We start from the raw sequence: 23,505 nt of genomic DNA, 5'->3' as shown, positions 1-23,505 counted from the left end.
ACAGCTTCTTTCCAACTGTGATGAGACTGCTGAACGTATCCTGACCCAGATCTGGGCCGTACCCTCCAAATATACAGACCTGCCTCTCGGTTTTTTTTGCACTACGTTACTTCCTCTTTTCTATTTATGATTTATAATTTGAAATTTTAATATTTACTATCGATTTGTAATCCAGGGAGCGCGAAGCGTAGAATCAAATATCGCTGTGATGATTGTACGCTCTAGTATCAATTGTTTGGTGACAATAAAGTAAAGCTCATCAAGTTGCAGCTCCAGTCATGATGTGTAACATTCAGTCATATTAAACACTGTATGACCAGTGAAATTATACTGTGCCTTTAACTGAATACCAGGGTTTTTAGATCAGTAGGTTCTCAATGTGAAGAATGGTTTGAACCTTTAAACTTAATTGTTAAACTATCACGGCTACTACACAATATGAAGCTGCGGATATGTAAACGTGATACATAAAAACCATCAAGAATGATACATAAAATATAACTGATACCTTTGCAAGTTGACCAGCGTGGAATGTAACCTCGTTCTCCAATTTATCATGTATTTCTTTAACTCCCAAAATGATGTGTTCCACAAAAAGTGACAGTGAAAATATTCTACGCCATCCAGATCTGAAATACAAGCATGAGCACCTAAATGTGTACAACTGTAATATTAACCCTCCTTAGGCATTACAGTGAAGAGACCTCGTGATTTCCAGGCATTCTCTCAAAATTTTCAAGCTTTTCGTTTCTAAAATAGTCTTACTCGTTTAAAGCAATAAACCGAGGACTTCCTCCTGCTGCCTAATGGAATAACACACAATTTGTGTGGCTGCTTTTAATTCTTCCTTTTCCCCAGTTTAAACTCTGAATTTTTAACTTCTATTTGTCGGATCTTAGAGGGGAATAGTTGTGATTATGTCACAATCCTTAAGAAGTGGAAAGCAGCTTTCTGAATCCAGCAATGGAAAGGGAAAAACTTCGAAAGAAAAATCAAAAGATATGCCTGTCTGGGCTGAGTGTTTAGAACATGCGTTGATGGCTCTCGACAAGAAAATAGATAATAACACTTCTGAGATGAAGTCGTTTCGACAGAGTTTTCATTTCTTAGAGAAAAGTATTATTTCCTTGAATTCTGAACTTAAAGAGTCGAAGCATCAGATAGTGGATATTTCAGCCTGCTTGGAACAGTCTCAATGCAAGACTATCGATCTGGAAGCAAGATCTCGTCGGAATAACATTTGAATTGTTGGGCTGGAGGAAGGATCTGAGAGTGGGGATTTATTGGACTATTTTGCTAATTTGCTTCAATCTCAGTTTCCAGATATTTTACCTCAACCTCCCGATATTGAAAGAGCACACAGAATTTTCACTTCGAAATCTCAAGATCCGAATAAACCAAGGTCAGTTTTGGTCAGCTTTCTTCGTTTTAAAGTTAAAGACCAAATCATAAAATATGTAAGGAAACACAGAGTTTTTAAATTCAAGGGGTCCAAGATTCGTTTTTATGAAGACTATCCACAGGAAGTTATGGAACAGCGGTTCAAATTTGTTCCAGCATGAAGATAGCCCATGATAAGGGATTATTCCCATCACTTTGCTATCCAGCCCGATTAAAATTATTTCCTAAAGATTCGACTCCACGTTTTTTTTGGATCCCAAAGCGGCATTGAACTATGTTAATTCTATTTTGGAGGTGGCCGAGGTTTGAATGATATTAGGTCTGCTGAATAATTTTCTGAAAGAAAACAAGCTTTGAATATTTCTGATATGTTGAAGATGTCCTTTGATCGATAGGCCATTTAAAGAAGATGTGAACTTCTTGATTTGACTGATGAATGACTTCTCCGAAATCTTTTTGATATACTGAGTGAGTTAACACAGCAGACAGATTGTTAACTGGTTTGATTATTTGTTTTTATCCTTCCTTTTCTTCATTAAGTGATAGCTTTCATAGTTTATAAAGACATATATATAGCGAGGAGTGCTTAGTAAATAGATAATTAGTCTCAGTTTTTCTTCTAAAAACAGTTTTTTGTTATTGGGCAGTAAGTCAAAGGGATAATGGTGCCGATTTTTCTTCATTAGAGATTATATAGACATTTGTCTTTTTGTTTAGGTTTAATTTTATTGTTTTGACGTCTTTGGAGATTGTTTTTGCATTCCCCAGTTTATCTTTAATGATTAAGCATAAACATTTTTTTTCCTCTGCAGGGCTTTCCTATTTTAGGACCGTCCCGTGTTTTTTTTGTAAATGGGGGGGGGGAGGGGCGGAATTAAGGAAAACTTTTAAAATCACTAATTAAATTGAGCAGCTCGCAGAGTTCTGTTTCTTTTTTCTTTTTCTATGGGGACTCATTCTGGCCTTTTCTTTTTCTTTGCCGGATTTCTAGCTTTTGGGATGGTGGGAGGATTGGGGCTAGTTTTGAACTATAGGTTTCATTGTAGGATTAATTCCATTTTTTTCAGTTTTTTCTTATTCTATTTTTTCCTATTACAAAGTTCCAGAGCATGCGTGTTTTCTATATGGTTATACTTATCACCGCCATTTTTGATTAGCACGCGTTGGTATGCGTGTATTTATGTGTTAAAAAAATATTTTATGGTAGTTAAACAGATAAATGTTATTAGTTGGAATGTACATGGCTGGAATCACCCTATTAAGAAAAAGACTTAAAATTATTAATTGATTCCAACCCAATATAATTTTCGCTCAAGAAACACATATCAGAACCGGTGATCAGATTTTTTAAAATGTGGATGGGCCTTCAATATCATTTATTGAATGTGGGAGGGCCTTCAAATTGTTATATGTTATATGGTCATATTATATATCATGCCACTTGTCAAAATAAAACAAAGGGAGTATCTATTTTTATTAAATCTAATATTTTATTTATCCAACAAGACATTGTGTCAGATACTAATGGTAGATTTTTAATTGTCAAAGGAACAATTTGTAATAGAAAAATTGTTCTGGTTAATCTATATGGACCTAATGTAGATGATCCTTTTTTTAAAAACGTATTTGATTTATTGCCAGATTTAAATGAATATATGTTGTTAATGGGTGGTGATTTTAACTGTTGTTTAAATCCTTAGATTGACAAGAGTTCAACCAATCAGCGGTTTCCAAGTTGTTCAGCATCACTTATTAACTCTTTTTTAATTGATTATGATTTGATCGAAATCTGGAGACATCTACATCCTAATGACAGAGATTATCCTTTTTATTCACATGTTCACAAAAAACATTCGAGAATCGATTATTTTATAGCTGATCTCTGATCTTTGTCCAAAGTCCAGAAGTGTGAATATGACGCTATCGTTGTTTCGGATCATGCGCCTTTAAACTTAGCTTTTGAATTGAATGATGTCGGTATTGCAAACTTGCCTTGGCACTTTCCAGAAAATTTATTACAAAGTTTGGACTTTGTCAAATCTATTGAGACTCAGATAAAAGATGTTTTTCTTTTTAACAATACGGGAGATGTGTCGAAATTGATTATATGGGATACATTTAAAGCATATTTGCGAGATCAGATAATCTCCTATTTAGCTAAGCTTAAGAAACAGACAAAAGTAGAGTTAGATAAGATTTCAAAACAAACTAAAGACTTGGATAATATTTATGCAATCTCTCCTAACGTTGATTTATTTAAACAAAGGGTTGAACTTCAATCACAATATAATTTACTATTAACTTATCCTATTGAAAGAAATTTGCTTAAATTGAAAAGTCAATTTTGTGTGTTTGGAGATAAAAATAATAAGCTATTAGCATCCCAATTAGAGGCAGCTAAAGCTAAAAGACAAATTTTAAAAATTCGTAAGGGAGACGGTAGTTTAGCTTGTAATTATGAAGATATTAATAAAATTTTTCAAGACTTTTCCATTGAAATTTATAAATCTCAGTTTCCAGCTGATTCTTCTAAAATGAATGCCTTTTTACTAAAGATTGATTTTCCTAGAATATCTGTTGAAGATCAACAAACTCTTGATACTCCTATTACTGAAAAAGAAATTCAGAAAGCTATTCTTTCAATGCAATCTGGTAAAGCCCCTGGATTGGATGGTTTTTCTGTAGGATTTTATAAAAAATTTGAAAAATTGCTTTCTCCATATATGCTGGAAACGCTTAAAGATTCTTTTTTGTTAGGAGAGTTACCTCCCACATTTTATGAAGCTTCTATTTCTTTAATTCTAAAGAAAGATAAAGACCCTACTGACTGTGCTTCATATAGACCTATTTCATTATTAAATGCGGATGCTAAAATTCTTTCAAAAATAATGGCGAATCAACTGGATAATATTCTAGCTAAAATTATTTCGGGACCAAACAGGTTTTGTAAAAGGTCATTATTCCTTCTCTAATACTCAGAGACTGTTAAATATTATATACTCATCCTTTTCTAAGACTCCCCAATGTGCTGTTTCTCTTGATGCTGAAAAGGCATTTGGTAGAGTTGAATGGAAATACTTATTTAACGTTTAAGAGAAATTCAACTTTGGTACTAATTTTAATAAGTGGATTAGAATGATACATTAAAAGCCCTATTGCTACTGTTATTACTAATAATTGCAGATCTCCTTTTTCTCGACTTTCATGGGGTACGAGACAAGGATGTCCATTAAGTCCCATTATTTAATTTGGCGTTGGAACCCTTGGCCATTGCACTTCGTGAAGCTAAAGATATCCATGGAATTTCTATAAATTGGACTATTCATAAGATCTCCCTTTATGCTGATGATCTCTTAGTTTATGTTTCGAATCCTGAAGAATTCATTCCTAGTTTATTGAAATTATTAAATTAATTTGGAAAGTTTCCGGGATATAAACTAACCTTTTATAAAAGTGAATTATTTCCTCTAAATGATTCTGCTTCTATATATGATGACATTCCTTTTAAAGTTACGGACTCATAAAAACTTAGGTATTATGTATCATCACTAAAAATTACAGAGACCTTTATAGAGCTAATTTGGTTCCTTTAGTGGATTTTATGAAGCATTATTTTGTAGATGGAATCCACTTATACTTTTGTTAGCGGGTATTTCAAAGTATTCCTATTTTTTTTTAACTAATAAGTTTTTTGATCAGGTTGATTCTATTATTTCATCTTTTGTTTGGAATAATAAAAGACAAAGAATTGGAAAATATCATTTACAAAAATTAAAAAAGGATGGAGGTCTTGCTCTGCCTAATTTAAGAATGCATTATTGGGCTGTTAATATACATTGTGTGTGTTCTTGGTTATATTGGGCTGATAAAAATGAACGACCACCTTGGGTTGATTTGGAATTGAAAGCTATGAAACAATTTTACTTGGGGGGGGGGACGTCAACTCAGACCATGAGAGGCTTGCGTTGGGCATTTTCATGCCTTACAAGGCGCCGATTGGAAGTCTGTGTGGGGCGCCACTCCTCGCACAGACTAGAGCAATGTGTGATTAAGTGCCTTGCTCAAGGGCACAAACACACTGCCACAGCTGAGGCTTGAACTAGCGACCTTGAGGTAACTAGATGAATGCCTTAACCGCTTGGCCACGTGTCCAACACTTAACTTTGTTATTAGGAGCTTCTTCACCTGTACAACTGGCCAAAATTTCTAATCTAAATTTATATCCTATGATTAAGCAGTCATTATGAATTTGGTACCAGTTTCGTAATTTTTTTAATCTCAAAAAATTTAACCTTAGTTTAATTTATCAAAATTATTTATTTAAACCTTCAAGTGATTCTAACTTTTTTCTTTGGAGGAATAAAGGAGTCCTTCATGGATCTGTTCCAAGAAGGTTGATTGATATCTTTTGAGAAATTAGTTTCTAAATACTCTCTCTTATACTCATATTTCCTGCAATATCTTCAGGTCAGACATTTCTTACAAGAATATTTATGTAATTTTCCACATATACAGGATTCTGACCTGTTAGACATTTTAAAAATGAATCCTTTAGTGAAAGGTTTTATTGGGAAAATTTACAATTTACTATTACAACAGTACAATTATCCTTCACTTAAGATTAAGCAAGATTGGGAAAGAGAGCTTAACATGACCTTGATAACAGAGGACTGGTTGTGAATTTTGAAGTTGGTTAACTCTTCTTTGATTTCTGCCAGTCACTCTTTAATTCAATTTTAAATTGTACATCATTACTATTTGACAAAGGAGAGACTGTCTAAAATATTTCCTAATGTTGATAGTCAGTGTGATAGATGTAAAACTGAGACAGCTACATTGACATATATGCTTTGGTTGTGTTCTGTACTGAAACAGTTTTGGAAATCTATTTTCTCTACAATTTCTAAAGTTTTAACAATTAATTTACAATCTAATAAAATTGACAGTTTTGCTCAGTATAATCCCTCAATATATTCATGGTATTTCTATATCAGACCAATATGTAATAAGCATTTGTTACATTATTGGTCAGAAGGGCTATTTTATTGAAATGGAAAGATGCCTCTGCTCCCACTTTGATACAATGGTTCTCTCAGGTGATGTTATGTCTTAGTTTGGAGAAAATTAGTTGTTGAACTTTTGATCCTCAATTTGACTTCGAGAAAAGCTGGGGTTCTTTTGCCCGCAACTATCATTTGATTTGAGTTCATTAAGATGGTCCCCTTCTGATTGTGTAATTGGATTTGGTTGGCAGATTGATATTTTTCTTTTATGGACGCTTGTATGGCGTATAGCTCCAGGGTTGTGCTCCCAATGTTTTTTTTGTTAGTAGGGTTTTTTTTTGTTTTAGTTAATAGGGGTTCTTTTTTCCCTGCTTTCTTTTTTCCAAAAATTGAAAAAAAAACTTTTTAAAACGCAATAAACCTCAAAAAGAACTTTCCATCACAAATTCTTCATATGGTACAGAGTAGCTCCCCCCCGCCCCACCCATGCCATGCAGTTTTGAGATATTCAGGGATAAATTAAGATTCACAGTCACTGCTTCCTCTGAGCTGTGCAGGTGCGTTTCCAATGTGGGACTGAAATGCTTCTGCACAGATAGCCTTTTCTTGCTGTGCAGCCTTAATTTTCTTTTGTATAATATTGATTTAAAATACCGTGCAATTTTCAGGCTGTGCAAAAATTTCCTGCTCAGAGCAATGGTTGGTCTATTAAAAAAAGTTATAAGGAATGTTGTTCACTCTTCTGGTAACTACATCATCTCATAGAATTGGGATATTTTTGCTTCATTAGGCACCAAAGTAAAACAATGAATTTCTTGCCTTCACTGATGCTCAAGTTGTTTCCATCATCCTTAATTACTTCTTCCCACTACGGACCTCTGAATATACTGCATCTTGGACTTTTCTTAACAGTCTCCATTTAAAGCTTACTATAATCTAGACTAGTCTTTAATATGCTATCAGTTGAATTTCCTTTATGATGAATTCTATGAGTATTTTGACTAGCACTTGATCAAGTTCACTCTAATCTGTGCCCTTCATTACAGAGTATTTCCTGGGTGTTTTTCTTCCGTTTCTTCTCCATCAGATTTGTTAAGTTACTATTTTGGAAAACATAAGAAATAGGAGCAGGAGTAGGCCATCCCGCCCATTGAGCCTGCCCTACCGTTCAATAAGATCATGGCTGATCTATCCGTAAATTCAGCTCCATCTACCTGCCTTTTCCCCATAACCCTTAATTCCCTTACTATGTAAAAACCTATCTAATGTTTTCTTAATATTTAGTGAAAAAGCATCAACTGCTTCCCTGGGCAGAGAATTCCACAGATTCACCACTCTCTGGGAAAAACAGTTTCCTCATCTCCATCCTAAATCTTCTCCCCTGAATCTTGAGGCAATGTCCCCTTGTTCTAGTCTCACCTACCAACGGAAACAACTTCCCTACTTCTATCTCATCTATCCCTTTCAAAATTTTGTACGTTTCTATAAAATCCCCTTTCATTCTTTTGAACTCCAGAGAGTATAGACCCAGGCGCCTCAATCTCTCCTCATAGTTTAACCCCTTCATCCTTGGAATCAACCTGGTGAACCTCCTCTGCACTGCCTCCAAAGCCGATATATCCTTCCTCAAGTATGGAGACCAGAACTGCACACAGTTCTCCAGGTTTGGCCTCGCCAGTACCTTGTACAGTTGCAGCATGCTCTTGAATTCAATCCCTCTAGCAATGAAGGCCAACATTCCGTCTGCCTTCTCAATGGCCTGTTGTACCTGTCACGTACCCTGTGACGGGTTAAAGAACCAGCAGAAATGGAAAAAAGCTAGAGTCTGGTATTGGTGTTAACATAATCTATTTTTATTAGTAACTACATAATACAATCATATATAACTGGATAAATCAAACAAGTTAGCACTGTTACATATACACACACACACACACACACACATATATATACACACACACACACACACACACACATATATATACACACACACACACACACACACACATATATATACACACACACACACACATATATATATATATACACACACACATATATATATATATATATATATATATACACACACACACACACACACACACACACATATATATATATACACACACACACACACATATATATATACATACACACACACACACACACACACACAAATATAACTCCCAAACTATTGATTTTGGGGGAAACAAGGCTTAGAGTCTTGAGATGGTAAAGAATGAAAGTTCAGTTCATCCACAGAATAGGGGATGAGAGAGAGATATTTGTAATCCAGGGTAAATGTCGAGAGAAGGCAATTACGTCGATATTCCACAGATTCCACGACAGCAATACAAAATAACAATAGTAGTAGGTTTTATCTCCGAAGTTGTTTCACTCCACACATGAAGTATCACCGACAGTGATCTTCAACGAATATCCTTTCAACACAAGTGATACCACACTCTAATTCAGCTACGAGTCTTTCCAAAGTGGTGTCCACAGGATACTCAAACAGAATCCACATATGGATTATCACCAACAGTAGCTTATCACTAAGGGGACCCTCTTCAAGGGAACCAACCCCAAACACACAACGTGATAGCCACTTATCCGGTCCCACGACATACAAAATAACTCCAACAGTGATTTGCCACAGGGGTGCTTTTCTTCAGTGAACTACCACACCCAAACAAGGGTAACACACAAGTGGTATTCACAAAGGTACTCCACTCACCAGAGAACTCACTCCTGTGGATTAACTACGTGACAGTTACAGCTTTGTATTCGAATGGAACTCAGACTCACCCTCACGGGCTACTTAGAGAGAGAGAGTCCAAACAGTGACCTCTTTGTCACTAGGTTTCTTCTATTTCAAACCTTCCTCTCCCCTCTCCTCTTCCTTTAAAGTCACCAAATGTGACCACAAAAAAGAAGACCGTCTTCTGTGGGTGAGTTATCAACCCAGGTGAGGGTTGGCACACGAATAACTTCCCACCGGTCACACCTTTCCCACACTGCGAGAGTCACCAATCGATTCACCTGACCTTTCTGTGGGCACACAAAGCTCATCCAGTGTCTAAAACCATGTATCTCTGTGTCTATCAGCTGACCCATTTATCTCACCATGCTGAACACCAACTGTCCATCAAGTAGCTCCTCCCTTCTCTCTCTGTAGGAACACAGAAGCTGGCGGTGTCCTTGTAAAAGTGTAAACATGCTGCAGAGAAACCATAACACCATCTCAAAGCAGTCTTCGCCTCTCTCTCTCTCTCTTAATACAAGGGGCTTGTGTTGAGCAACTCTCCCTCTCCCTTTTTAAAAGCACAGTTCATAGGGATAATTCAGGATCCCGTCACATACCTGCAAGCCAACTTTTTAGGATTCATGCACAAGCACTCCCAAGTCCCTCTGCACAACATCATGCTGCAATCTTTCACCATTTAAGTAATAATCTGCTCTTCTATTATTCCTTCCAAAGTGCATGATCTCGCATTTACCAACGTTGTATTCCATCTGCCAGACCTTGGCCCACTCACTTAACCTATCTATATTCCTCTGCAGAGTCTCCACATCCTCTGTACAATTTGCTTTTCCACTCAGTTTAGTGTCATCAGCAAATTTTGCTACGCTACACTCAGTTCCCCTCTTCCAAATCATCAATGTAAATGGTAAACAGCTGCAGACCCAGCACCTACCCCTGTGGCACCATACTCACCACAGACTGCAAACCAGAGAAACACTCATTTATACTCCTTCTGGAAATCCAAGTATACAACATCTACCTGTTCCCCACTATCTGCTGCACTCATTATGTCCTCAAAGAACTCCAGTAAGTAAGTAAAACAGGACCTGCCCTTTCTGACTCCATGCTGCATCTGTCTAATGGAACCACTGCTTTCTAAATGCTTCACTATTTCTTCCTTAATGACAGCTTCAAGCATTTTCCCGACTACAGATGTTAAGCTAACTGGCCTATAGTTGCTGTCTTTTGCCTACATCCCTTTTTAAAAATGGCGAACAAAGTAGTTCACAGGGAGGTGCACAGAAGCTATTCAATAAAAGTATTTTGAAGAAATGCTTCAGAGTATTTGAAAGATGGAACATAGAAAAAGTAAGGAAGGAACCAATGATATCACTTATAATTGCAAATTATAAGTTTTTTAAAAAGTGAGGCAAAGGAAATAAGATGAGAAGGTTAATCTAGTTTTGAGAGAAAATTATAAAATTGAGAACAGGAACCAGAGTATCAACTGCCTCATGAAGTGAAAAGAAGTATGATCTGGTCGATAAGGTACAAGTTGATAGGAGGAAATTGCTCATTATGATACTAGAACAAAGTTTACTACTCAGTAATTTTTATGACACTGATAACATCAAATCATATTTAATCTTAATCCAAAACCCTAGCATGCATTGATTACAATCTTTAATTTACTTAGTAATTTTCTTTTGTTTAAAAAAAAGCTATGCATTTTCAGAAATACAAAAATAATACATAAAATTCTTACCGGACATCATTTGCAAGAGCAAATTTACTTCCTTCACCATGTGCTAAGACTTCTGCACAGACTAGCTCAATGGGCATTTGTAGAGTGTTCACCATCTGAAGCCACCTCTGATTCGATAACTTAGTGCGTTCAACTTCCAGCATTTCAATACAGGCAGCTGCTGCATAAATATCTATGACCTGCATTAAATTACAAAGATTAATAGTCTAACCATTTTCAAATAGGTGAAAAGAAATTAAACGGTCTCAAACAAATGCTGTGTAAACCATTAAGCATGCAATATCTACCTATCAAAATACATGCTGGGGCCACTGGAAGTTTTATTAAATTAGCCATGCACCAATCAAAATGTGTATGAAGCACAGAAAACAAACAGAAATAGCTACTGTAGCTATGTGTAGATACTCAGTTCTTCAAGCCTGATCCAATGACTTGTCTTCTAATGTCTTCTGTGGTAGAGAATTCCACAGTCCTTGGACACTCCAGTCATCAGAAACAACCTCCCTGTTTCAAGATTGTTCAATCTTTTTCATTTAATTTTACATGTTTCTATGACATCCACTCCCATTATTCTAAACTCCAGTGAACATAGCCGTAATCAATCCAGCTGTACCTCAACTTCAGTCCTGCTATCCTAAGGTTCAATCTAGTAAAACTTGCCCATGGCAAGACCAAACTAGCATGCAAAATTCCACCTAGATCTCAACAAGGACCAGTAGCTAGGCATCGAGGTGTCTTTGCTCCTCTCGCTACAAAGCCTAGTGTAAGTGTTAGCTTACTAAACTATTTGCTGCGCTCAAATTGTTGCTTTCTGATTGGTATAAAAGGACACCTGGGTCTCATTGTATGACCATTTTTCCCTAATACATCTTCATCCAGCAAAACTACTTTTTTGATTTTAGAAAAAAAGCAAATGATTTCACATTTATCCCTGTTAAACTGCATCTGCCAGTCATGTGCCCTCTCACCCAACTTGGCTAAATCACCCTGGAGCCACTCTATATCCTTCTTACAGCTCATATTTTTCTCCATCTGTTTGCCCATCACCCTCCAACCCCCAACACCCTCTTTCAGTTGACCACAAACTTGGAGATGTTATATTTAGTTCTCTCATACAAATCACTGAATTATATAGGTTTCCCCTGCTTTTCTAACGTTCACTTTACGAAACCTCACTGTTACGAAAGACCTACATTAGTACCCTGTTTTCGCTTTCAGATGGTGTTTTCACTGTTACGAAGAAAGGCAGCGCACGCCCCGAGCAGCCGCTCTGCCCCGGATTCGGAATGGCATTGCTTAAACACGTTGCATTGAGCAGCCGTTAGCAAGATGAGTTCTAAGGTGTCGGAAAAGCCTGAAAGAGTAAGGGTGTTACACTTAGTGTGAAACTAGACATAATTAAGCGTTTCGATCGTGGTGAACGAAGCCAGGGCAGCGTGAATTTGACTTGTGGAAGTTGACGAAGATGATGTTGAAGAGGTTTTGGCATCCCATGACCAAGAATTGATAGATGAAGAGCTGATGCAATTGGAAGAGGAAAGGATAACAATCGAAACCGAATGCAACCGAATGCAGAAAGTGAAGCAAATGCATGAGATTTTCGCTGCAATGATAAAGTACGACTTTAATTTTGAAAGAGTACGTAGGTTTAGGGGATATTTGCAGGATGGTTTGAGTGCTTGCAACTGTATGATAGAAAAATGTGCGAGGCTCAGCAGTCAAGCAAGCCTTCCACATCAGCCATAGCAGACGACGTACCTCGACCTTCGACATCGAGGCGGGCAGTCATAGGAGAAGATGAGCTGCCTGCCCTGATCGGCGGTGAGATAACACCCCCGTGTCCCACCACCCCAACACCCGGGCCCCGGACAGATACTGTACCAATTTGCAAAGAACGCAGCGGTAGTCGGGAGGCACACAGCACATCTTTGAAAAAAAAGCTGAAAAAAACATGCTAATTAATTAGGTGCTGCCTAGCACATAACTGTCGGCCCAGATCAGAGGCAATGCAATCGGCAATCGCCTCTGATCTGCACTGACATTTACGTGCCGGGCAGCACCTAATTAATTAGCATGTTTATTTCGGCTTTTTTCTTAACTATGTGCTGTGTGCCTCCCGGCTACCGCTGCATGCTTTGCGGCAATATATCGGGTCGGCGGCCTGGAGGGTGGGGGCCACTGCACCACTCAGCCTGCGATGACTCAGTCTAACACACCATCATCAGTGTGCTCGGCGCTGTTTTCCCAATTCCGGTAAGTGATACTACATTGTACATACATTATTTCTACTTTATATAGGCTGTCTATTTTTACATGTTATCTGGTAGATTTGGCAGCTTTATAATTTAAAGGTTACTGGAGAGCACGTTTATGCCAACAGCACTTGCGTGAGATTTTCTGCTGTGAGCGCTTGCGTGAGATTTTCGCTACGGAGATCTGTGCAGGCAATCGTTGTAGAGAAGTATTTCTACTTTATATAGACTGTGTATTTATCATATCATTCCTGCTTTTACTATATGTTACTGTTATTTTAGGTTTTGTGTGTTATTTGGCATGATTTGGTAGGTTATTTTTGGGTCTGCGAATGCTCACAAAATTTTCCCATATAAATAAATGGTAATTGCTTCTTCGCTTTACAACATTTCGGCTTACGAACCATTTCATAGGAACGCTCTACCTTCGCATGGCGGGGGAAACCTGTAATATGAATTTATGAGGCCCAAGCACTAATTGGCGCAGTTCCCCACTAGTCCGTGATTGTCAGTAAGAAACAGACCCCTGTCAACTAGTTATAACCATAATACTATATACAACTTCATGTGCTTTCATTGATGATGGCTGGTTCTTCACTTGTGAATATCAGGAGGGAAGAATCCTCAGGAGTGACGGCATGATCGTTGGTGACTGTGGAGGCCAATTCTGGATCTGCAGACTCTGGAGGAGCAGCTGGGATGCAGGTGCTTGAGTAGTAGGATCATTCCTGCGTCTCTTCCCTTCAGCAGCTGCTTTCCTGGATTCCTCAAAATTCTTGGCTGCTCCATGGATCAGCATTCTCCAGTAGTCTCTGTCACAAGCCAGCTGCTGTCACTCATTGACCTCGATAGTTGTCTGAGAGAACTGCTGTTTAAGTTGGTCTTTGAACCTCTTGTGTAGGGCACCACAATTTCTCTTGCCCTGAGAGAGTTCTCTGTAGAGTATTGCTTTTGGTAACCTGGAATTGTCCATGCAAGACATGTGGCCTGACCAGCTGAGCAGCGAAGTGGTTCAATGCTTGCAAATTAAGCCTTCCCTAGGACGTCGTTGTTGGAGAAATATTACTGCCTGCTGATACCCATGATGGAGCAGAGGCAGCACTACTGGAAGCCTTTGAGCAAATGGATTTGCTTGTGGTACAAGACCCACGCTTCAGAGCCATATAGCAGTGTTACGATAATAGTAGCCCTGTACTCCTAGATTTCTGTGGACAGACACAGCTGGAGGTTCTTCCACACATGTTTCTGGAGGCACCTGAAAGCACTGCTGGCTCTGGTGAGTTGATTGTCATTGGAGATGATGCTGCTCAGGTAGGTGAACTGCTCAACCATGGTGAGAAGGTGGTCATCAATGGTGATCTGAGGTGGGCTGTAAACACCACATGGTGGCTGATGGAGGATCTTTGCTTTTTCAGACTGACTGTTAACCCAAGATGCGGCTGTTGAGGTAGTTGGGTACTCCTCATGAAGAAACAAGGACTGGTTTGCTGAAAATGACACTGAAATCTGGAATCTGCTCCAGAAGAAACGCTAGTCTCATCAAGTGGTGCTGTCCACATCCGACCACCAAGCGGCCAAGGCAGAATACAGAGCTGCATGCAACACCCACCAAGCCAAACTGAGAAAGATGTAAAACGATTGGTGAACTGCCCTAGCAGAATGAACGCAACATTATGCAGACACCGGCTATACTCAAGCCTTCAACGAACCGCTGCACGTAGTGTATGATCCGACTAGTCATATTCAAGCCCCTCTGTACTCATCTGACAGCTCCAGCCTGCTGACAGACAAGGAAGCCATCATGAGGTAATGGGCATAGTACTACTAGAGTCTTTTCAGGGATAATCGTCAAGTACAAGTTGCATCCATTGAAATGTTCCCCCCAGCATAGGTCAGGTTTAAGCTTGATGGCCTGCCAACTCTGGAGGAAGTCAAAGATGCTATTTCCAAGCCGAAATGCCATAAAGCCCCAGGCATTGATGGGATCCCAGCTGAAGTGTACAAAATGGGCGGAGCATTCTCCTGAGCAAACTCACAAACTTGTTCATACTCTGCTGGGAGAAAGGATCAGATTTAAATGACCTACACAACGCTGATAATTGTCTCCCTGTACAAGAACAAAGGGAAGAAATCAGACTGCTCAGACGACAGAAGCGTTACCCTACTGTCCACCGCCAGAGAGATCCTCGCCAGAATTCTCTAGGAAAAAATCAGCCCCACCATTGCCAAAAGCAACCTCACAGTGGATCAATGTGGATGCAGAGCGAACTGAGGTACCATTCCCCATTTTCATTTCCCTCTCTCACCTTATCTTCTTACCTGCCTATCACCTCCCTCTGGTGTTCCTCACCCTTTTCTTTTTTCCATGGTTTATCCTTTCCTATCAGATTCCCTCTTCTCCAGTCCTTTATCTCTTTCACCAATCAACTTCCCAACTCTTTACTTCACCCCTCCCCCAACTTTCTTACTCTGACTCATCTTTTTTTCTATCCAACATGATCTCCTTTCTGCACCAGATAGAGGAGAAGTGTCATGAATAGAACATGGGACTGTACCAATCACAAACAAGGGAAAATCTGCAGATGCTGGAAATCCAAGCAACACACACAAAATGCTGGAGGAACTCAGCAGTCTAGGCAGCACCTATAGAAAAGATGTGACTCTTCAGCAGGACTGGAAAAAAGAGTGAGGAGTCAGAGTAAAATAGTGGGGGGGAGGAGGAGGGAAGGAATAACCACATGGTGATAGGCGATCACGGAGGGGGGAGAGGACAGAAGGCCATGGAAGAAAGAAAAGGGGGAGGAGCACCAGAGGGAGGTGATAGGCAGATAAGGAGGTAAGGCGAGAGAGGTAAAAGGGGATGGGGAATGGTGAAAGTGGGGACAGGGGGCATTGCAGGAAGATTGAGAAAGCAATGTTCATGCCATCTGGTTGGAGGCTACCCAGATGCAATTTCAGGTGTTGCTCCTCCAACCTGAGTGTGGCCTCATCGCAACAGTAGAGGAAGCCATGGACTGACAGGTCAGAATGGGAATCGAAAGTGGAATTAAAATGGGTGCCCATTAGGAATCCTGCTTTTCTGGTGGATGGAACGTAGGTGCTTGACAAAGTTGTCTCCCAATCTATGTTGTGTCTCACCGATATACAGGACACCAGACCAAGAGCACCGTATACAATTGCTGACCCCAACAGACTCACAGGTGAAGTGTCGCCTCACCTGGAAAGACTGTTTGGGGCCCTGAATGGTACTTAGGGAGGAGGTGTAGAGGCAGGCGTAGCACATATTCCTCTTCCAAGGATAAGAGCTAGGACGGAGATCAGTGGGGAGGGATGAATGGACAATGGAATCATGTAGGGAGTGATCCCGGCAGAAAGCAGAAAGTGGGGGCGAGGGAAATATGTGCTTGGTGGTGGAATTATGTGCTGGATGCGGAGACAGTTGGGGTGATGGGTGAGGACAAGAGGAACCCTGTATCTGGTGGGGTGGCGGAAGGATGGGGTGAGGGCAGACGTGGGCAAAATGGAAGAGATGTGGTTGAGGGTAGCATTGATAGTGAAGGAAGGAAAGCTCTTTTTTTTGAAGGAGGAGGACATCTTAGTTCTGGAATGAAAAGCCTCATCATGAGAGTTGATGCAGCTGAGATAGAGGAACTGACAGAAGGGGATGGCATTTTTACAAGTAACAGGGTGGGAAGACGTATAGTCCAGGTAGCTGTGAGAGTCAGTAGGTTTATAATAGACTAGAAGCTGTCTCCAGAAATAGAGAGAGAGAGATCCAGAAAGGGGAGGGAGGTGTTTGAAATGGACCAGGTAAATTTGAAGGCAGGTGGAAGTTGGAGGTAAAGTTGATGAAGTCAACAAGCTTCTGCATAGGTGCAGGAAACAGCACCAATGCAGTCGTCGATGTAGCATAGGAAAAGTTGGGGAGTGATAGGCTTGTGTAGGTTTGAAACATAGACTGTTCCATGTAGCTGACAAAAAGGTAGGCATAGCTGGTGCCCATGCAAGTGCCAATGGCTACACCTTTTGTTTGAAGGAAGTGGGAGGAGCCAAAGGAGAAATTATTGGGCGTGAGGACAAGTTCCGCCAGACGGAGGAGAGTGGTGGTAGAGGGGAACTGTTTGGGTCTGGTGTTCAGAAAGAAATGGAGAGCTTTGAGGCCTTCCTAGTAGGGGATATAGGTGTATAGGGACTGAACGTCCATAGTGAAAATAAAATGATTGGAGCCAGGGAACTTCAAATCATGAAAAAGATCAAGAGCACATGAAGTGGCATGGATATTAGTGGGAAGGGACGAAACCAGGTGGGATAAAACTGAGTCAAGGTACGCAGATATAAGTTCATTGGAGTAGGAACAAGCAGAAACAATGGGTCTACCTGGACAGGAAAGGCTTGTGGTTCTTGGGTAGGAGGTAAGATTCTCTTGAATCTTTTTTGCACCCTTTCCAGCTTAATGACATTCTTCAATAGCTCCTTGATCAGAACTGCACATAGTACTCTTGTATGCTCTCGCCAACAACTTGCACAATTGTATCACAATGTCCCAATTCTTGTACCCAATTCCAGGCTTTATTGTCAAGCATAAGTACATGTAGGCACAGGTGCAATGAAAAGCTTAATTGCAGCAACATCACAGGCACATAGCATCATATAAACAGCATTCACAAGAAAAGCCCTGACTGTTGAAGGCAACCATGCCAAATGGCTTCTTCACCCCAATTTTGACTCAACCTTTAGGGAAATGTGAACCTGTACCCTTAGTTCTTTGTTCTACATCTCTTTAGGGTTTTACCATTTACTGTGCAGGTACTTCCCTACTTTAACTTACCAAAGTACAACACCTTACCGGTGACCCCTGTTTCCATCCAGGGGGTCAGTGTGGACATGGTGGAGGATTACAAATACCTAGGGATACGAATTGACAATAAACTGGACTGGTCAAGGAACACTCAGGCTATCTACAAGATGGGTCAGAGCCATCTCTATTTCCTGAGGAGACTGAGGTCCTTTAACATCTGCAGGACGATGCTGAGGATGTTCTACGAGTCTGTGGTGGCCAGTGCTATCATGTTTGCTGTTGTGTGCTGGGGCAGCAGGCTGAGGGTAGCAGACACCAAACAGAATCAACAAACTCATTCGTAAGGCCAGTGATGTTGTGGGGATGGAAACGGACTCTCTGACAGAGGTGTCTGAAAAGAGGATGCTGTCTAAGTTGCATGCCATCTTGGACAATGTCTCCCATCCACTACATAATGTACTGGTTGGGCACAGGAGTACATTCAGCCAGAGACTCATTCCACCGAGATGCCACACTGAGCGTCATGGGAAATCATTCCTGCCTGTGGCCATCAAACTTTACAACTCCTCCCTTGGAGGGTCAGACACCCTGAGCCAATAGGCTGGTCCTGGACTTATTTCCCAGCATAATTTACATATTACTATTTAACTACTTATGGTTTTATTACTATTTAATTATTTATGGTGCAACTGCAACGAAAACCAATTTCCCCCGGGATCAATAAAGTATGACTATGACCTTATATTTCCAAACACGAGAAAATCTGCAGATGCTGGAAATACACACCTTGTATTTGTCCGAGTTAAGTTCCATCTGCCCTACTTTGGCTCACTTTCCCAGTTGATCTAGATCCCACTGTAATCTTAGGTAACCCACTTTACTGTCCACTATACAGCCAACTACATTGTCATGCAAATTGTTAATGGACCCAGCACAAATCTCTGTGGCCTACCACTGGTTGCATGCCTTCAATCTGAAAATCAACAATCCATTGCCTGTAGCCATGCTATCCTGGTCCAATCCAATTCATATTTCCCAAGTGTTTCATTATTCCTAGGGCCACTTCCTTTAGTTATTCTGGAATGCAGATTTTCAGACCCAGCAGATTTGTAATTAGTTTCCTCAGTGCTGTTTCTTTACTATTACAGGTTGTAGCCTTGGTTCTTTAGCAAATATGGAAGGTTATTAGTGTTCTAGTTTGTTATGAAAGATAATAAAAAGGCATTATTTTTATTTACAAGTCAACGTGCGTTAATGCATTACTTTTTTTATGTTCAGTTATTAAAATACCCATTTGATCACATGGTGCTCAATGCAGAATAGCATTTTCTTCTGCCAGTCATAAATGTAATAGCTGATAACAGAATAGTACGAGATTAAGAAAATCATGTGAAAGGATATCCATCATAATAACTGGGTATTATTTAAATGCAATATATTTTCTTAATATATAAAATAATCAGGTTGACAATTATTTTGCAATTGAATCGAAATATTCAGGAATATTCTCACCATATCTTTTTCTTCAGCTTTTCGTATTTTATCTTTCATTTTCTGTAGCAAAGTCAGAACCGAGGGATACACTACAACAATTCTTGAAAAATTCTGCAGACGGTTTTTGAAGTGTTGATATGCAAAGTGCACCCAAAACAAAGATACATCATCTCCAACATTATATTGTATTTTTAGCTGATTTATACAGGAGAGCAGTGCTCCTTGAAGGAACTAAAACAAAATGAAAACAAAATCTCAAATTAGCAAGCACCAGCCATGTTTCATAAATGTTTCCACAATATTTCTCGGGCTCACAACACAAATCAGTTCACTGCTAAAACACACATGCCTGAAAACTGAGTTTGATAATGAAGGAAAATATCCTGGAACAACTTCTTGTGAACAAAGTTACTGAAAGGAAACTTGGTGTGGCCAGGATCAGGCATCCTTGACAGCCTCCTACGTAAAATTTGGATGCTTTTTTGGGTATAAAAATGGCCAAGCAATTCTTTTTCAGGCAGTCTCTTCAAAACTGAATAAACAAGAACAGGACAGGACCAGGTGGTGTTTATTAACTGCTGTGGTCTAAGTGACAGCCACAAAAGATGAGGTAAGCAGCTGGATATTCATCATTTATCAATGAGCGGACTGCCTGTAGAGATTCAATAAACAAAGCTTGTTCAGTTAATACTAATGATGCTCAGAGTTTTGTATTTGATCAGGCACAGGCCTGCAGGTCAGGTTTTGGATACAGTGCATGGTGTCCATTTCAAAGTCCAAAATTTCAATATTTCAATCATAACTACTAAGTTTTACTTTCCTTGCATTTCAATCTTTAAATATTTTATAAGACATGAGAACAGATTTTCATTTCATTTCTTGCAGACGATACAAAGAAGAAAATCACACGGTTTCCATTACAAATGTGGAATCTTTCTTGCTGAATTGTTTTCAACATTTCACTCCAGGTTTGGGTTTGGGTATTTGATCCTCCACAATATTCCCTGTGGGATTTTAAACTGGAGGTGGCAGTGTTTTTTTTAATGAGTCGGGTTGCGAGCTCGACATCAACCCGGCACGGATGGAGAGCGCGCTCGAGAGCGGTCTGTCACTGGTTCGAACTCGGGAACCTCCGTTCTCAAGCCCAGCGCTGATCTCACTGCGCCATCAGCTGATCAACACTATTTTAAATTGCTTATTTGAAACTGTTTTCTTCTGTGAAAAGCATCAAGTTTAATGATCATTCAAGCATACATGATAATCCATGACTACAGCAAACAAAACAGCATTCCTCTGGGGCCAAAGTGCAAAACCGACAGCACAAGGCATATATAAGCACATATAAGATAGCAGTAAACATACAGCCACCCAAAAATCTAATATCACCCAAGTCCAAATCCAAGGATGCCATCAACAAGAACAAGCCCGCAGCACTCTGCAGACGAATACAATCTAGCTTGTCTTTCAAAGTTTCAAAGTGCATTTATGATCAAAGAATGTATAAATTATACAATCTTGAGATTTGTTTGCTTACAAGTAGTCCAAAAGAACCAAATTTAAAAAAAATAAGACCAACCCCCAGTACCCATTGAGAGGGAGAAAAAAAAACACAAAACAAATCGTATAAACAATAGAAGCAAGCACATTCTGAATCAAACTGAGTCCTTACATCCAAATTCCCAGAGCAGGAGTAGGCCCAAAGCCTCAGTATTCAGTTCATCATATTAATGGGGCAAACATAAGAACATAAGAAATAGGAGCAGGAGTCGGCCATCTGGCCTATTGAGCCTGCTCCGCCATTCAATAAGATCATGGCTAATCTGGCCATGGACTCATCTTCACCTACCTGCCTTTTCCCCATAACCCATATTTCCCTTACTATGCAAAAATCTCTCCAACTTTGTCTTAAATATATTTACTGAGGTAGCCTTCACTGCTTCAATGGGCAAAGAATTCCACAGATTCACCACTCTGAGAAAAGCAGTTCCTCCTCATCTCCGTCCTAAATCTACTCCCCCGAATCTTGAGGCTATGTCCCCTAGTTCTAGTCTCACCTATCAGTGGAAACAACTTTCCCACCTCTATCTTATCTAACCCTTTCATAATTTTATATGTTTCTATAAGATCTCCTCTTATTCTTCTGAATTCCAGCGAGTACAGTCCCAGGCGACTCAACTTCTCCTCACAACCTAACCCCCTCATCTCTGGAATCAACCTGGTGAACCTCCTCTGCACTGCCTCCAAAGCCAGTATATCCTTCCTCAAGTAAGGAGACCAGAACTGCACGCAGCACTCCAGGTGTTGCCTCACTAGTACCCTGTACAGTTGCAGCGTAACCTCCCTGCTCTCAAATTCAATCCCTCTAGCAATGAAGGCCAACATGCCATTTGCCATGATAGCCTACCGTACCTGCAAACCGACCTTTTGTGATTTATGCACAAGCACTCCCAAGTCCCTCTGCACAGCAGCATGCTGTAATTTTTTATCATTTAAATAATAATCCAATCTTCCATTTTTCTAACATTGCATTCCATCTGCCAGACCCTTGCCCATTCACTTAACCAATCTATACCTCTCTGCAGACTCTCTGCACCTCCTGCACAATTTGCTTTTCCCCTCAATTTAGTATCATCAGCAAACTTAGATACACTACACAACTGCTGCAATGTTTGCTAACATGAAGCACAGCAGCCAGGGGCAGTCTTACAGCCTGAGCATCTCAGAGAGAAGCCCCAGACCATCTCAGCCAGCATTTAAACTGCCCAAACCTCGCACTAGGACCTGGGCTTGCTGTCAGCGAATCGCTGTGGACCTAGATTTCGCTGCTGAAGAAGCTGTTCTCGACCTGTCCAAATTGGCTCACCGCTTAGAGCGAACCACCCTCATACCCGGGTTAGTTGGACAGGCAGTGGAACTCCTCTGTCCCGACTTCTCCCCTCCGAATCGTTCACTCCAACCAGAACAGCTCCAGCTCCAAGTGCACTGATTTTGTAGCACATCAGCAGGGCACATCTTGCAATTTTGCTTTGACTTTGCTCGCTTCTTCATTGTTTGTGATGATAGTTTACCACAATTTACCACAAAGTGCTATTAATAATGGTTTTAATTGTAATTCTTTGCTTTCGAACTACCAGTACGCTGTTGCACGTATTCGGTAGCGCAATCTTAAATGGGTAACCAGGAATCAAGGTCCAGTTCCGGACCGGAAATGGCTACCACATCCAAGGAAGCCAGCAGTTGCACAAATTACCCACTTCCGACTCAGGGAGGTAGTGATGAAAAACAACAATACAAAACTCTTTCGAGGCTCTGTAATCGGAATGAGTAACTTTAAATACTTTAACGAGCCCGCTCTACAACTGAGGTAGCTCCTCGGCTGTTGGTCTCGCCAATAAAGCAGTGAACCAGACCTGCGGTATTCTACATCATCAATATCCAACAGGGTCTTGTGATCACAAGGAAAACGTCCAAGTCAATCACTTGCTGTTGGACTGCACACTGCCTTCACGCATTGACTCTGAGCCTTTCTGCAGCAGGCAGCAACATGGTCCACACCAAGTCCAGATCCTCCATTAATGAACAATTTGCTGGTCGGGTAGACCTGCAGTACTTGAAATTCCTAATGTCCAGCAGTGTCTCAGGATTGTAAAAAAAAGATATTTAAAAATAAAACAGCTTCAGTTGGCTTCATAGAGGCCACCACATCTGAGCACGCTACCATCTTACCAGAAGTTGTCATATTACCTCAAATTCAAGTTTAGATGAAATGCTCATGGTCATCAGCAGGAAATCATCCAAGTATCTGAAGAAAAATTTCTGTCTCCATTCTTCATTCACATCTGAAAGGTACTTTCCAAATCCAGTTTTGTTAAATATTTTATTCAGCTTTCGCTCAGCTTGCTCTGTTTCTGTTTTGAAAATGAAACAAGTAATATCATGGATTACTCAAGACTGCCTCTCTTTAGCTCTATTTCCTAGCATTTATTATTCACAGTATGAGATAACAGCATTGAAGTAACAGAGAAGATGATTTTGTGTGTCTGGTA

At 40.0% G+C, this 23,505-nt stretch overlaps 1 protein-coding gene across 1 annotated transcript in view; it reads right to left on the bottom strand.

Annotated features, from left to right (window-relative positions):
* The window catches only part of rnf213a (ring finger protein 213a), a 211,417-nt gene that overhangs the window by 64,624 nt on the left and 123,288 nt on the right, over positions 1-23,505 (bottom strand). Inside the window, exons 38-41 of the mRNA XM_063030522.1 lie at positions 23,204-23,367; positions 19,478-19,690; positions 10,916-11,094; positions 509-629 (exon numbers count right to left, since the gene is read on the bottom strand). Coding sequence (XP_062886592.1) covers positions 509-629; positions 10,916-11,094; positions 19,478-19,690; positions 23,204-23,367 — 677 coding nt within the window. The remainder of the gene's footprint in view (positions 1-508; positions 630-10,915; positions 11,095-19,477; positions 19,691-23,203; positions 23,368-23,505) is intronic.

The sequence above is a fragment of the Mobula hypostoma genome, chromosome 22 (assembly GCF_963921235.1).
Source record: "Mobula hypostoma chromosome 22, sMobHyp1.1, whole genome shotgun sequence".
In the NCBI taxonomy this organism is placed as follows: Eukaryota; Metazoa; Chordata; class Chondrichthyes; order Myliobatiformes; family Myliobatidae; genus Mobula; species Mobula hypostoma.
Note: the sequence above shows the minus strand (reverse complement) of the source record. Positions and strands in the feature narration are given on the sequence as shown.